Source organism: Carettochelys insculpta, chromosome 4 (genome assembly GCF_033958435.1).
Source record: "Carettochelys insculpta isolate YL-2023 chromosome 4, ASM3395843v1, whole genome shotgun sequence".
NCBI lineage: Eukaryota > Metazoa > Chordata > Testudines > Carettochelyidae > Carettochelys > Carettochelys insculpta.
This window is the reverse complement of record NC_134140.1, coordinates 20,642,093-20,658,559: the sequence shown is the minus strand read 5'-3', so window position 1 is coordinate 20,658,559 and position 16,467 is coordinate 20,642,093. Positions and strand designations below refer to the sequence as shown.

Here is a 16,467-nt window from a genome sequence, read left to right as displayed (position 1 = left end):
CAGCTGCAGCGCCCCAGGCTTCTCTCCTGGGCTGACGCGGGGCCCGGGAAACGGCTTTGGAGGCCGAGCTCCCACCGGCCCCGTTCACCCCCTGCACCAGCCCTCGTGCGTTCACACGGGCGTGCAACGCTGCACACGCGTCCGGCCTGGGCCGGAGCGGAACCAGCTCGCTGAGCAGTGCTGCACTACAGCGCCATCGCCGCTGGGGACGCAGGCGGGGAGGGTGGTCGGTCCGACGGCCGTCAGAACTGTTTGGTGCCTTGTCCTTTTCTTCCACCCCAGCCCCTTCGCTGAGCTCAGAGGCTCCCAACCTGGGTCCTGACCCCTGGGGGTCTGCCAGGGTATTGCAGGGGGTCCAGGGGAAAATAAACGGTTTCAGCATCCTAGAAAACAAGTTTCAAATACATTGCAAAGTTACAACCCCTTATTTTAAATGAAATAGCTTCCCGTGATGTGATTCATTGCTACCCCAGGATCTGCCACGTTCTTTCCTTTTCCATTTAATAAAGCGTACTGAGATTTGCTGGGGGGGTCCACCAACGATTTTGGGGTGGATGGTTTGGAGAGTAGGGGGTCCATGACGTTTGGGGGGCTGGGAGGCCACACTACCGAAAAGGTTGGGAAACACTGGGTTAGATAGAACTTGGGGACCTTCCTCTATTAGAGATTGAAATAGTTTGTTTCGTCTCTCCACCCCAACAGGACTTTTCCCAGAAAGTCTGAGCAGTGCCATCAAGGGACACAATTCCTGTCCCTGCTTATACGGGAGGGCTGTGTCTCTGCTACAAAAATAACTTTGAAGTTGAGCATCTACACACACCCTACTTCAAAGTTAAACTTCGAAGTAGGACACTACATTCCTGGGAGAGGAGTAAGGACTTCGAAGTTGGGCTCCCTACTTTGAAGTAAGGGAAAATGTGTGTAGACTCTCTGCTGGTTACTTTGATGTTAGTTCCTAGTGTAGACACACCTGAGGAGATTTGCCAAGCCACATAAGGGCAGTTGGGCATCAGCTCCCATTTAGAATGCACGGGAGTTAAGCAGGCTCAGAGGGGAAACAGTGTTAGTCTGTTGCTTCACAAAAAACAGGTAGTCATGTTGTAGCTTAAAGACTAACAACTTTATTTATGGCAATAACTCTGGTGAGTAAGACTCGCTTCTCTGAACAACTTCACAGGGCTTTAAATTCAGAGATCATGGGTCTGAACCAGGGAGCATTCACAGCTTGTCTCCAGCAATCCAGTGCATGTAGCCACTGTAATTCATGGAACACTACACAGGTGCAAGGACCCACAGCTCACAGAAGCCTCTGCAGGATCAAGCCACAGCTGAATTTTACCAAAGAGTTCTACTCACCCTGGGGAGAGCATATAGCATTCACAGTGCTACAGCTGAACCCCTTACAAGAAGAATTAACTGCTGCCAGAATAATGGAAAACTGCAACAATAAGTGCATAAACAAGCATCCCTCCATTAGAAACCCAAATCTCTCTCTCTCTTTCTAGCTTATTTAATGTAATGAAAAGACTATCACAAAATATTTTCTGGAAACACCCACTCACACGTGCCTCAAGGACAGTATGAAACAACATGTTGATGATTTGTGATTAATAAATATTCCTTTTTTTTCCTTTTCAAAGGGGCTGCCGCAAGACAATGAAGTGAAACAACTTCACTTAATTTTAACCTCTACCTGACAGGATGAATAAAATGGGTTATGTAATTGATTGCCTTAGATTAGCTTCATTAAACAATGGACTAATTAGAGTCTGTTATTCTAAAGTATTTATTTATATTAGTATAAATATATAAACAGTTTATATATATTATAAATATAACATTTTATATATATATATTACTGGTAACTAATTCCATCTTCTGAATATGTTTGAGCTTTGGTAGCCACATCACAGTAGGCTTTTCTGACAGTAACAGAATATTCTGGGTTTAGCTGACGTCATTTGATGCTGACTTTTTTTTATCTTTGAATCGGTCACTTTGGATGAGATGTCTCTGGATACAAAATAAAGGAGATTTAATTAAATTGTGCATGAAGCTGTGCTTTGTATTTTATTAGGAAGTTGTTTCTGTCAACTGGCTTTTCACTCTAGCTCACTGTCTAGTTAAAATCTTCTTTAATTTGAGCATATGATGGGATTTCTCTCTCCAATCAGATAATCCCTCATCTGTAAATATATGGGAATGGTGAAATAATAATATGAGGCATAATTAAAATTTCCATTTGAACGAAGTTCTCAATGAGCCTCAGGTCCTCAGAGATGCTTAGGCATCTAATTCCTTGATTAAGGCTATAAACCAACAAAAATCTAAAAGGGCACAGAATGCCATGATGTGCCTTTGGGATGTGCTGCAAACACTCTCAATAGAGTGAGAGTCTGGGAGGAGGCAGAGCCAGCTCAATCTTTGATCCCTGGCTTTTGTTTCGCTGGCTAATATGAAAACATTTTAGTTTATTGACCTTCTCGCCACAGTGCAGGGATTATCTGTTCACCTTGTGGGCAGAGCCACGGTTTGATTAAATTGTCAGCACTCCAGTAAAGTGGCAAGTTTTGCTACCTGAGAAGAGATGCTCCTCAGGCCTTTGTTTGAGAGAGGTAAGTTGAGTAGGATACATTTCATTGCCTTTCAAACTGACTTCTTATCCATGCTGTTACTGTTCATGTGCACTGATATAAATCGACCACGATGCCTCAGTGAGCATTTTGAAAAGGAAATTATGCAGTTAATAACATTTAAAAAAAGCAAAACCTGTCAACAGCACCAAAGTCCAAAACTCACACCCAGGAACCACCACCAGCTGTTCCTTCGCCCTCCCCAAAACTGAGAGAAGGCTGAACGGCTGTACACATGTCACCAGACAGTCAAATAAAAGTTTGTAACTTTTAGATGAATATTCATTTTAAAGTGAAATGGAGTCATTAGAACAGCTGCAGTACAGATCAGGAAGTGTTATAATCTGCCACCTTGGGTCCCAGTACTTGATTTCAACAAACTCTGTTCCAGAGGCACTATCTTTGGAGATAAATAGTAGTTTGCCTTCATGCTAATTCAGTCTTTGTGATCCACCATACCTATTTGTATCTCATTACATAGGCATACACATTCTTTTCACATAGGCTACTAGAAACAATCAGAGATTGGATCTGTCCAAACCCCTAGACCTAAACAATTCTCAACTTCAGGCATGTTTGCAATTCAAACCCATATCAGGATCTGAATTTCCAAACCGCATGAATGGGTCAGCCCAAACTCGGATCTGAGCATGCATGCTTTGCAGAACTCAGACCCAGATATAAATTTGGTGGTTTGGACTCATCTGTAATAAAACATTTTGATGGCTAAAAATGTGTGTGGATTTGAAACACTTGTATAAAAGTAAAACAAAACAGCAGAAAGGTAGCACTTTAAAGAACAACAAAATGATTTATTTGGTGAAGAGCTTTCGTGGGACAGACCCACTTCATCAGATCAATCTCATTTCCAATATAGACTGACATTTGTAAGTACAGAGGATCAAAAAAAAATTGCAATAAAAACTGACAAATCAAGTACATAAGACTGAAGGAGGTGGGTAAGGGAGGGGGGACGTTAAATGTACTGCAGAGATAATTACGAGTATCAAAGGAAGGGAAGCAGTCCTTATAATACGCAAGGTAATTGGTGTCTCTGTTCATACCACATATTAATGTGTCAAATTTTAGTATTAATTCCAATTCAGAAATTTCTTGCTGTGGTCTGTCTTAAAATTCTGTTTGTTCTAGGACACAAATTCTCAGGTCTCTAACAGAATGGCCCACTCTATTGAAGTGTTCACTGACCGGCTGATGTTTATTGAGATTTCTGGTGTCTGCTCTGTGTCCATTTATGCTAGCGCAAAGGTTTTGCCCAATCTGTCCAAGGTACATAGTGGCAGGGCATTGCTGGCACATAATGGCATACATAATGTTGCTTGAAGTGCACTAGAATATGAAAGTAAATGAGCCTATGGGTGAAATTCTCCCTTACATAGAAGTCAAGCACGCCATTATGCACTGCTGAAACGTAAGCATGGGCTTTGTATTGGCCTTTTGCGCAGGGGTGAATTTCATCCTTTATCTTTTACCAGTCCCCTCAGACATCAAGTTCCATTTGGTTTAACTTATATTTTTAAAATAATAATTCAGTGCCAACAAAGCAGACATTTAGGGCTTGTCTACACTACCTCCCTACTTCGAAAGGAGCACGGTAAGTAGGGAGTTGGGAGTTTATTAATGAAGTGCTGCAGCGCATATGCAGCACTTCATTAAGCAAATCCCCTTCCCTCCCCCCTGACCCCCGCAGCAACTCTGAAGTGTTAAACTTCGAAGTGCCAGCTCACATGTAGCCACAGCTCACCTGACGGTACTTCAAAGTGCCCAGGGGCCCAGGCACTTCGAAGTACCAGTGGATCAGCCACGGCTACAAGCAAGCTGGCACGTCAAAGTTTAACACTTCGGAATTTGCTTTATGAAGTGCTGCATATGTAGTGCAGCACTTCATTAATAAACTCCCAACACCCTACTTACCATCCTCCCTTTGAAGTAGGGAGGTAGTATAGATACAGCCTTAATGTTATTATATTTTATTCAGTTATTTAGATCACTGACCTTGTTTGTTACTTTTTGAATTTCTTTATACTTCTACAAACTTATTTCTTGCTTTTTATACAAAGTCTATCTTTGTCATTTTAACATTATTTGCTGTACCTAAAAAATTGTTGTGGTTTATGATGCTGCCAGAAACACCAAATGGAATCAATTATTTTTCCAATCACAGTTTTAAAGTTTCAGATACTTAAAAACAATTTTGAAAATACTTAACAATGTAGTAAAAGCCGTTTAAAATTCTTCTATTCAGTTCTTTGGATAAGTTCAGCTGAAATAATATACCAGGACTACATGTGCACGTGACATGTCTGGACGCTCCATTTCTAAAAAGAAATAATCTACAATGATGATGACAGATCAGAACATTTTATGGCTTTCTGATGTCAAAATGATGCAGTTTGCCTTTCTGCTAGAGTGACAGAGTATGCAATCATTGCTGCCATCTGTATTATTGCTGGTTCCATTGGACAGAAATCTATACAATGTGACATATCACTAAATCGCCAAGAAAAATTCCTTGTGACTCTCTACTATCTAGCTATGCTTTTCTATAACATATGGAAAAACCATATTTTAAGTTCCAAAACGATTACAATATTCACTAGCACAGCAATGGGAAACACCATTAAAACTAAAAGCTGAAAGACTGTTAATCACTTTTCAACAATTGTTGTGGTAATGGATTTATACCTGGGGTGCACAAAGTGTGTGGGGTGGAATTTCATAAGGGGGGTGCAGCATGATCAGCTGCTGGGTCTCAGTCTCATCCATCCCTTTACAAACGTTAAAATATGTAACTGTTTTTACATGTGTATTCACATTTATATACAGATTAATAAAGTTTTTACATGCTACATACTTATTTTCTTACATTTGCAGAAAGGGTTTATTTTTCATATGAACATCACTGGTTTGGATTGCATTAGACAGGTTGGGGGATCCTGCTAATTTGCAGAGATGAAAAGTAGGGTCCAATGTAAAAAGTCTCCTCACCCCTGGTTTACACTATAATTCTCAGTATGAGCAGCAATTGATGCGATCTCAAAAGAGAGGTCCTAGTCAGTCATTCTGAAATCAGACTGATTAATTTTTATATTTTTTAAAAATAGTAAATGTAGTGTTCTTAAGAAGTGTTGGACTGAGCACAATGGAAAATTAAGGTCCTGATTCAGCAAAGCACTGAAATGCATTCTTAATTTTAGGCCCATCCTTCAATTTACCCCTATTCAGCAAAGCGTGTACTTAACTTTAAGTGCATTGCTGATTCATGGACCAAGACAAGTCCTCTATTTTTCCATACATCCGGTTAGGTACAAGCAGTTGTTCTGCACATTTTCCTGTAATGTTCTGCTAATGTGTCTCAAGAGGGACTTACAGGGAACACCTATAAGAGTGAGAGAGTATATCAGTCTCCATGCTCATTCAGCTCTTGAGCTCTGTGCTAGGGCTAACAACAAAGATGCCTGTTTTGAGGGTGCGTTTTGTGATGTGGCCATCCCTCTCCACCAGGAACTGGCTCGAGCCTGCCAACTTAGGCTTTCTCTGCACAAGAGCATAAAGAACAAGAAGCCCTGTGGAACATTATAGACTAACAGATATTTTGGAGCATAAGCTTTTGTGGGCAAAGACCTGCTTCACAAGATAAATGAGTGGGTCTTTGTCCACAAAAGCTTATGCTCCAAAATATCTATTAGTCTATAAGGTGCCACAGGACTTCTTGTTCTTGAAGATACAGGCTAACACAGCTACCTCTCTGATATTAGAGCATAAAGTTGGTTATAAGGCACTTAGCTCAATTTTACAATGTGACTGTCTTCACTGCAAATACCATTAGGTTGATTTTAAGGCACACTAAGGTTGACTTTCTTGCACTGCCCCTCCCAGGTGGAGTAACACCAAGTTCAAACTTAAAAGGTCAAATTACTGCTAGTGTAGAAACAGCATTAGTTTAACAGTAATAGAAAGGTAACTGTTAGTCTGTATAGTAACAAAACAAAAAAGCAGTCATGTAGCACTTTAAAGACTAACAAAATGATTTATTAGGTGATGAGCTTTTGTGGGGCAGACCACTTCTTTAGATCTTAAGATGCACAGATCCAGACAGACTGTCTCCAGAACTGAAGTGGGTCTGTCCCACGAGAGCTCATCACCTAATAAAGCATTTTGTTAGTTTTTTAAGTGCTACATGACTGCCTTTTTGTTTTGTTAGCATTACTTTAAATCAATTTTATGGCCTCCAGATGTATCCCAGAGGCATCCCACAATGTCCATTCTGGCCACTATTACCTCCTCTGCTCTCCAGGTGCGCAGAAGTAGGTAACAAGAAGCCCAGGAATTTGAACTCATTTTCTTTCTGACCAGTATGGATAGCACACCTCAGGACCCATCTCATCTAGCCATCATGAGTTCTCAGGGGTCTAGTTCTGATCAGAGTTGCAAACAAGCCCCCCACATGGAGCTATCAGAAGATCCAAGATCTCATTTCTGTGCGGGGTGATGAATCACTGTTGAGCAAACTTTAAGCCGCAAAAGAAATATGGACATTTATGGGAAGATTTCCCAGAGCATGATAGACAAAGGGTACACCAGGGACACTCAGCAATGCTGGGTCAAAAATCAAGGAGCTCAGGAAGAATTATCAGGAGGTGAAAAAAGCCAATGGGCAATCTGTGACATTTCCCAAAACATACCACTACGAGCAGATCAATCTGATTCTTGGTAAGGACCCAACCATGGTCACCAAGAATTGCATTAACTCTCCAGGAGACAATGTTCAGCTCTCTGGTGAGAGCAGCACGGATGAGAAGAAGATGGAGGCTGATGAGAAGGAAGATGCCACCAGTCAGCAGATGCCCAAGGAAGCTGATCCTGCCAGCCAGGAGCTCTTGCTCACCCTGGAGCCAGTCATCTCATCAACACAGGATGCTCTGAAGTCCAGCAATGCTGGAGAGGGCTTTTCTGGTAAGTATATTTTTTAAACTGCTACAAGTGTGTTGTAGCTGCGGTGAGGTGGATCTATGCTCCTGCCGGGTTGGTGGACCCTGTGTCCAGACACTGACATGTTCAGCGTGCGATTTCCCTGCTTTAAATGGCTTTTTTCCCTGCACGGGGGGTGGGGGGACAGGAGTTTCTGCACTTTACATTTTACAGGGCTTTGTTTGAACCCCTCCCCCACTTAGATGCCAGGATCTCATCACGTCCACAAAGAAATGGTCTGGAGAGTTTATAGCTTCTGTTCTGCAGAGATTGATTCATTGTCATTCTTAAGAAACCAAAAGTGGCCTTGGAAAACAAAAGTTGCAGTGATTGTCAAACAGAAACCCATTCATTGTATGGGTCAGTATGTTATGCCACATTTAAATATATCTAAATTTTGACCTTGACTGTCTTCAACAGACAGCATGAGTTGGAGTCACAGGGTCACTGTTAATGCACTGCAGGAAAAGAATAAAGCAGGACCTCATCTTGCAGTAGCTGCAAGACACCCAGAGAGAGCGAACCCAGCAGTGGTGGCAAAGCATGCTCCAGTGCAGGAACCAGGACTTGGCAGAGCTCCTTGTGGCTGTCAAAGAGGAGACCGACATCCTGCGGTCCATGCTGGAACTGCAGAGGGCCACCCACCACAGAACTCGGAATTATGCAGCCTCCTCACTGCTGCCAGGACCTACCCTCAATGTTGCCCGACCTCCCTTCTTGTGCGCCCTGAATGCAGGGGGTGCAGGAGGGAAAGGACAGTCTCACAGTCCACCCCCAGGACCTCTCAACACAGCAAAAGGCCCACATTCTCCCATATGTGACAGCAGGATTCCCTTTATTGCCCCCCCCCCGGCAAACAAAAAATATTGTTGTGAAAACCACAGTGTCATTTATTGGTTCATATAGGGTGGGGATGCTTTCATAAAGGTCAAGCACACTTCATTGTGGGGGATGGGGCTGGTATGACAATAGATAAATGCAGTAAATTCCTGTGTCAGTCTGCTCATTCTTAAAACCATTTTTTCAAAGCCTCCCTGATTGCAGATACTTCTGCATGTGCATTTCTGAATGCCCTTGTGTCCAGCTATGCACAAGCACTTCCCAGGGCATCTGCCTCTGCAACCCAGTCTGGCATGAAATTTTTCCCCGTTGATTTGGAAATGTTGTGGAGAATACAGCACGGTACAACCACAGTGGGGATGATGGTTTGGCAAAGTCCGAAGAGGTCAAAAGACACCCTGAATCTGGCTTTTAAATGGCCAAAGGCACATTTCACCACCATTCTGCACTTGCTCTGCCTGAAGTTGAAGTGCTCCTTGCTGCAGTCCAGGGTGCCTGTGTATGGTTTCATGAGCCAAGGGAGCAGAAGGTAAGCAGGGTCACCCAATATCACTATGGGCATCACCAATCTTGATTTTCTGGTCTGGGAAGAAAGTCCCATCCTGCAGCTTTCTGTACAGACCTGAATTTCTAAAGATAGATGCATTGTGCATCTTTCCTGACCATCCCATGTGGGTGTTGGTGAAACAACCTTTGTGATCCACCAATGGCTGCAACACCATGGAGAAGTTTATGTACTTGTAGTTTATGTACTCTGAGGCCAGGTGGTCCAGGGCCATCAATCGCTCCACTACAGTTAGGAAAAGTATGCTCTGCACCCTTCTCAGAATCACAGCCTTCTACAGCAGACACACATTGATTGCCTTGGCTTCCTGGTTCACCGCAGCCCCCTCTGAAGCTCTGCCCACTCCAAACTGATTTTCCACTGACCAATAGCTGTCAGGTATTGCAAACTTCCACAAAGCAATCGCCACTCACTTGTGAACTGTCAAAGCTGGTCTCATTTTGGTATTGCTGAACTTCAGGGTGGGCAACAGAAAATTACAAAGTTCCATCAAAGTGGCCTCGCACAAGCAGAAGTTCTGCAGCAACTGCTGGTCATCCCAAGACCTTCAGAATGATACTGGCCCACCAGTGTGTGCTGGTTTCACGTCTCCAGAACTGGTGTTCCAATGCATGAAATGCATCCAGGGTAGCCAGCAGCTGTGCACTCCACGTCTCTAGTCCTTCGATGTCATCCAAATCATCCACATCCACCTCATGCTCCCACAGGCTTTGTCTAATAAAATACTGCATGACACTTCAGGAAGTGGCCATAATACACTATGCAATAGCTCTAAACTGTTCAGGCTCCATGCTAGCACTGTGCAGTGGTGTAAGCCAAGGCCAAGCTTTGGAAAAATAACCCCAAAAATGGTACAAAATTCCTGGGGCCACTTGTTTTCCAATGACAGAAGTGGGGGTTTGCGCTTTGGGATGACGACAACAGATGCCCACAAGCACTTGCAGCACATTTTTTCCCATAACATACTTGCAACAAAACCCAGAATGCAACGGGCTGCAGGCACTGTGGGATAGGTACCCACAATGCATTGCTAACATAGTCATACCCAGATAAGGCAATGAGACACACTGTGATGGGGTGTACCAACCCCACACTGAGCAGGGGCATGAGAGCCATGCATATTGGACAGAGAAGGCCCCGCCCCCAAGGCCCTGCTTGGCATGCTCCAGCTGTTGACCAGGTATAAAGGCTGGGGAAGCCTGGCCAGCAGTGGCGAAGGAGATCCTGCGGAAGCCCGGGAACCACTGCCACCTGAGAAGCAGCCACGGCAACCACCCGAGCAGCAGCCACTGCCACGCAAGGAGCAGCAGTGACAGTGGGGGCATCCCCCTCCGGAGGAGCAGTTCACAGCAGAAGTGGCTAGAGGAAGCACTGCCAGAGTGGAGACGGCAGGTCGCTCTGGGAACAGGGTAGGAAGTAGCCCAGGATGGGAGAGCCAGGAAGGTTACCACTGAGCTCAGCATGTTGCGGTGAGGATCCCCTCTGAGCTGGTGACTGGGGTCCCACACCCGCCACCAACAGGGCCCTGGGCTGGAGCTTGGTGGAGCAGGTGGGTCCAAGCTCCCCTAGCCCCACCTCCCTGTGAGCCTAAGACAGGGAGGACCTAGGCTGCTGAAGCCTGACTGGGCGGTAAGGCCTGTAAACGGAGACTAGGCCACAGAGGCCTGATTGGGCTGTGAGGCCCTGAGGACTGGGACTAGGCCACTGAGGCCGGATCCAGCTGTGGAGTCCCGAGGGATTCAGGAGCCCTTGGGAGTGAGGCAGGACAGGAGACCCTGCCACACGCACTATGTTGACTTTTTGGACATTTGTGGACACTCATCTTTGACTTTATAAAATCTAGTGGTAAAAAGTCAACATCGATAAATTTGCATTTGTTTCGTCGCACGGACATAGCCAAACTGATTTCAGCAGAGCAGCTGACTCTGGTATTTCCCCAGTGGTGTTGAATTCCCTGCATATTCTGCCCCAGGCCCCACCTTGCCTGCTCTTGCCCTCTCTCCTCCCTCTCCACAACAGTTTTAACCTCTTCCTAAAGCTGTTTTAATAGACAACAGCTATAGAACAGAATGAAACATCCCATCCTCATGGTCCCACCGGGGAAGTGTAGTGCACAAAGATACTAGGATCAATTGATCATTACTCCAGTGCCTCATGCATACTGCAGAACAGCTGATCATAGCAGGCAGGAGGCATTAGGCCTGATGGAGAGAAGCTGATCAGCAGAACTACCAGCAGGAGGGAGGCCCTGAGGGTGACAGGGAGGAGCTGATCCTCAGGGCTGCCACCGGGTATACCCACTATTTTTTGTGGGTGCCCCACCACCAGAAAATCCAGGGAACCAGCAGCTTGCATTCCACACAGGTCATCAAGTAGGCACTAGACCAGCATGAGTTTTGGTAAATACCAACTTGGAATATATATTTGAGCTAATGACATACACATGAATGGCTCTGCAACTCATTATTTGAGCCATCCTGTGCTCACAAATTTAAGATCAAAAGGTACAATTTCCTGACATAAGATCAATTTTAATGGCACACCTTAGAATTGCTAAAATTATTGACAGTACATGTTACTCCAGGAGATAATGTTCACACAAAGTGCATGGCAACAGCAACCTACAAAAGTTCAGCTGCTTGTTTTTTTTGGTAGGTTTAGTTTATCATTTATCCAGTCCACATATTTGGTCACTCGGGTATATACTCCAGGCTTGTTAACTCTGCCGCATCCATCTCCCCAGCTAATAATTCCATAGAGATAAGCTATTTGATTTTTTCCACAGGTCAGAGGTCCACCAGAATCACCCTGTTTTAAGATTAAACAAAAAATAATCCTGTTACAAAACAAATTTCAATTTAATCAGTCAGCGGAAACTCCCAAAGGTGACCCATTTGAGAGAATGAAAGATAAGGTGTCCTCCTGCCCTATACAATAGCACAATATTTTTAACATGGAAAATATTTTCATCTAAGTTGTGCATTGAGCACCCCGATGGTTTGGTAGGGAGTACTAAATAAATTCTAACTTCAACAAGTAGTGAGAAACTGTAGAATATTGCTTTAGCAAATATCTATGCTTCTGCAAAAGACAGATTAAGACACCTTCAAAATATAAACCACAGATGTAAAAATTGTATATGGTGATATGGATATTTTCCTGCAGGGACTGGAAAAGTACGGTGAGACTGTGAAAAATACACAGCAATGAATAGTTTTGAAATCGCACCCTTAAGGTTCCAATGGTGAGGTCTCTTCCTATTGACATCAATGGAAGTTTTGCTTGCCACGGGTTTCAGTAAGAACAGGCTCAGTTTAGCAGGTTTCACATGGCCTCCATTACAACCAAATTCATGGACACAACTGAGGCTTTTGTCATGCAAATCACATAGTTTAGCATGTAAACAATTTTAACACTCAGATGTGTGATTTTGAAATTCTATGTGGCAATGGCAGCAAATTTTGCATGCATTTTAATTGTGGCTATTTTAAAATTTGGCCCTGCATTAGAAATGCTTTCATTATAATTGTAATCGCAAGCATCTTTGGATCTGAAAACATTACACCTGTCAAATACACAAGGACAAATGCATGCTTGCTTTGACTCTGTACCAGTATGAATTTGGGACATCAAAATATGTACAAGCTTTGCAATTGTGTGCCAAAGACAATCTTTTAAGTAAAATATAAAACAGATTTCTATTCTTAAAGCTGAAAAGAAAATCTTAAATCTTCTTAGTCAGTAGCACAGGTAAAAGGAATTCCTTAAGCACCTCAAACCTGATGTAACAAATTAAAAATAAGTTTTCCCATCAGCAAGTTTTCTGAGACTGACAGAAAAGTTTTGTTGACTCATATCAAAATGTTTCTGTGTGAAGCAATGTCTCAATGCCATCTATTCAACTTGGAGCTCACCAAAGATTAATTTACTTCTCAGAACTTTGTTCATTACTCTTAGCAAATAGTAAAATGTAATTCATAACTATTTATTTATTTGATGTAGAAAAACAAACAAGCAAACTAAAAAACAAAGTGTTCTTTCCAAGAAAATCTCTTAAAAATGGAGCTGAAAATGTCTGTGTGGTCTCTTACTTTAGACATCCGAAAATATACCAACTTGATTTAAAAAAAAAATTCTCTTGTATAAAAAGCATTAACTAGTAGTTGAAATAATAAGATGCTTCTACTTCTGCCGTACCCATGTCCAGTCTATAAAGCAAACAATGAAAAATGAGTGACTGATTTATGCATAAGGATTTCAACCTTTGAATGCAGCATAGCAGCAAAATCTGTCGCTCTAAATGTTCCCAGTCTCTGGTAAGCAAGTTGCCAACTGCTCTCCAAAATCCCACCCCAAAGGACACTGATCCATCAAAATGAATTAAATTAATCCCATTAAAACAAACTTTGATCTATATAGAAACAATCCCTTTAGTATTAAAAACATGTTTAATCTCTTTTAAAAATGTGAAAAAAAACACAAAACTGAGACACAAAGTAGAAATAAAATGCTAACAATGCTGGTTTAAAGCTTTGTTGTACTGTAACCTCTCTGTCACACACACACATACTCCCAACCCCAATCAGTTCCATAGCCTTACCTGGCAGGCATCTGCCTTGCTATCAAAATAACCAGCACAGAACATATATTCATTAACTTCAATTCCATACACTTCAAGGCTTCTGCACTTATCATCATCAATCACTGGCACCAATGCTTCTTGCAAAACGTTAGAATAGTTGGATGCATCTTTAAAAAAAAGGCAAAAATGTAATTCCTTTTAGCTGTGGAGTAGCTTACTGGGGAAGCATGCTGCACCATACAACACTCAGTGGTTCCCAACTTGTTTATATTATGTACCCCTTCTGAAGAAAGTAATTACTATGATGGACCACTTGGGTTCCATAACCTCTCAAACATGATTCCGTCTCTTCCCTACAGCAAGCAGAGTACTTAGCTATGTGGCAAATACAGCTTGAGAAAAGGGGCGGGGGGCGGGTCTTTTGGAAAATTAGATCAGCATTAGAGAGACATAATGACCATCAATCACTTTGGTAACTGAATAGTTGTGGTTCCCTCAAATTTTTGTATCTGTGCTGATGCACTACCCAACATTGGATGTATGACTTTATATTTATTAGCACCAAATCTCCCATCATCTCCTGAGATGCCCAGTTGCTTCTGGTCCATTTCCCACTAAGTTCTATCCTCCTCTGCAGTGTCCCTGCAATCTCTCTGATATAGTTTAGGAAGGCAGCAAGCCAGTCCCTGGTATTCAAAGGTTGAGATACTCTGCTACTGTGTGTGTGCCCTAACCTTCCACATTTTGGCCACATCTACACAAGCAAGGCCCTTTGTTGAAAGAACATGCGGAGCATCCACACACAAAATGCACGCTTTTCATCCAAGAATCAAAGGAAAGCAGCGCTTCTTCCAGAAGCCCTCTTCCACTCCCAGATCAGAAAAAGCACCTCCTTTCGAAAGCTTCTTTTGGGAAAAAAAGCATGTGTAGATGCTCCAGGGGCCCTTTTTTCAAAAGAGCAGTCCTCATGATGCCAGATTTTTCAATTTCTGGCCCATTCTTTCAAAAGAGCATGGGCTGTGTGGATGCTTTCTATCAAAAGAGCAGTTCGATGTTTCAATCCACTTTTTTGTGTATGGATGCACTCTTTCAAAAGAGGATCTTCTGGACGAGATCTTCCACAGTACCATCTTCTAAAGGATTGCTGTAGTGTAAATGAAGCCTTTGGGTATGTCTACACTACAGAATTATTCCACAATAGCTTATTCCAGAGTTATTATTCCGACATAAACTATTCCAGAATAATGCATCCACACTACAGGGAAGCCCCAGAATAAGCAAAACTGATTTCAAAATAGCACATCCACACACAATAGAGCCTATTTCAGATTAGAGCCCCTGGAAGCACTCTGGGGCTTTGTCTATACAGCAGCATTATTTTGGAATAAGTTATTCCAGGATAGCTTACTTCGAAATAGCCCCTGTTCCCTATCTATAAAGTCCCTGTTCCAAAATATCTATTTCAGAACAGGCACTATTCCTTTAGACTGAGGTTTACAGAATTTGAAATAAGATATCTGCTATTTCAAAATTATTTTGAAACAGCAGGTTTGCTGTGCAGACACTTGCAAAGTTATTTTGGAACAGCAGCCATGATTCTGAAATAATGTCACTGTGTAGACACACCCTTAGTGACCTCTGCAAATACAAACTTGGCTTGAGTTTTCACCAGAAAAATATCAAAGAAACCCAGGAAACTGCTGCATGTAGTGCAGAGATGGATTTGGGGTTTTTTCTGCTTAATTTCTGCTGAAAAAATACTGCTGGAAATCTAAGTATTGTATTAGGCCACAACTAGCAAGAAACATCACAGCTTGAAAACTGACACACGCTTCACAATCACCTCCAGTAACCAGTTACGTAAGATCAGCACACCACCCATCATGCATCAGGCAGAGTTTGAGAACTGCTGAAATGTCAGGCTTGGGTTCTGATCAATTTATTTTCTTCACATCCCATTTGTCATTCAACTCACTCTCATGCCTGTGTCCCCAACCAGCAATCTGACATTTGTCTTGATCAGTAAAGGACATGCCACTGTCTGGCAGGCAAACTGGCTGAACAAACTGGGTCTTGACAGCACAACGCTGATTATTCTTTTTGAGCTTAATCAAAACTGTAGGAGAGAAAATAGAAGAGTAGTAAAATTAGAGCAGATTCTTTTTAATTGGATGGGTGGCAGCAGATCTAGGCCAGGCATTGGTGAGGACTCTGCGGGTGCTGTGGGGCAGTAGCATCCATGGGGGAAAATTATGAGTGCTCAGCACTCACCAGCAGCCAAGCTCTCGCATCTGCCCCCTCCCCCAGCACCTCTCACCTGCTAATGGGCCCACTGACCAACTCCTCCCACTTCCTCCCAGCACCTTCCACCTGCTGCATAACAGATGTTTTATAGCTTTCAGAACACTCCAGGAGGGAGGGGGATGATCTGGGAAGAGACGAGGCAGGAGTTTGGGGTAGAGAGGGTGTGGAGTACCCCTCCCCAACTAAAGGGGAAGTTGGTGCCGCTGATCTCGGGTACAGTTCTGATCTTATCCTAATAGCTGCGGATTTCACACAGCCTCTGGCTATTCCTGTTGCAGAAGAGTTTGCTTTTATGCTACAGAGGAGATTTTTCTGAACTGGAACAATTCTTATAGTAGGGGTGTGGATGATACAACCTTGTGTGGCAGCACCCCCAGTACTCATAGAGGGAAGGAGGCATATGAAAGATAAAGGATGTTCCACTTCCCCTTAAAAAGCAAGGAGCAGATTTCCAGAGGCACTGAGATACCCCCAACTTCTACTGAAGTCAATGGACAATAAGGGTCCTCAGCACTTCTGCAAATCAAGATGAACCTAATTCTAATCTTGCCTGC

General features: G+C 43.0%; 1 protein-coding gene across 1 annotated transcript in view; it reads right to left on the bottom strand.

The window, feature by feature from the left end:
- Positions 1-11,519: 11,519 nt before the first annotated feature.
- Positions 11,520-16,467, bottom strand: part of HGFAC (HGF activator) — a 56,075-nt gene continuing 51,127 nt past the window's right edge. The window contains exons 13-15 of the mRNA XM_074992093.1: positions 15,585-15,725; positions 13,628-13,776; positions 11,520-11,835 (exon numbers count right to left, since the gene is read on the bottom strand). Coding sequence (XP_074848194.1) covers positions 11,659-11,835; positions 13,628-13,776; positions 15,585-15,725 — 467 coding nt within the window. The 3' untranslated portion in view covers positions 11,520-11,658. The remainder of the gene's footprint in view (positions 11,836-13,627; positions 13,777-15,584; positions 15,726-16,467) is intronic.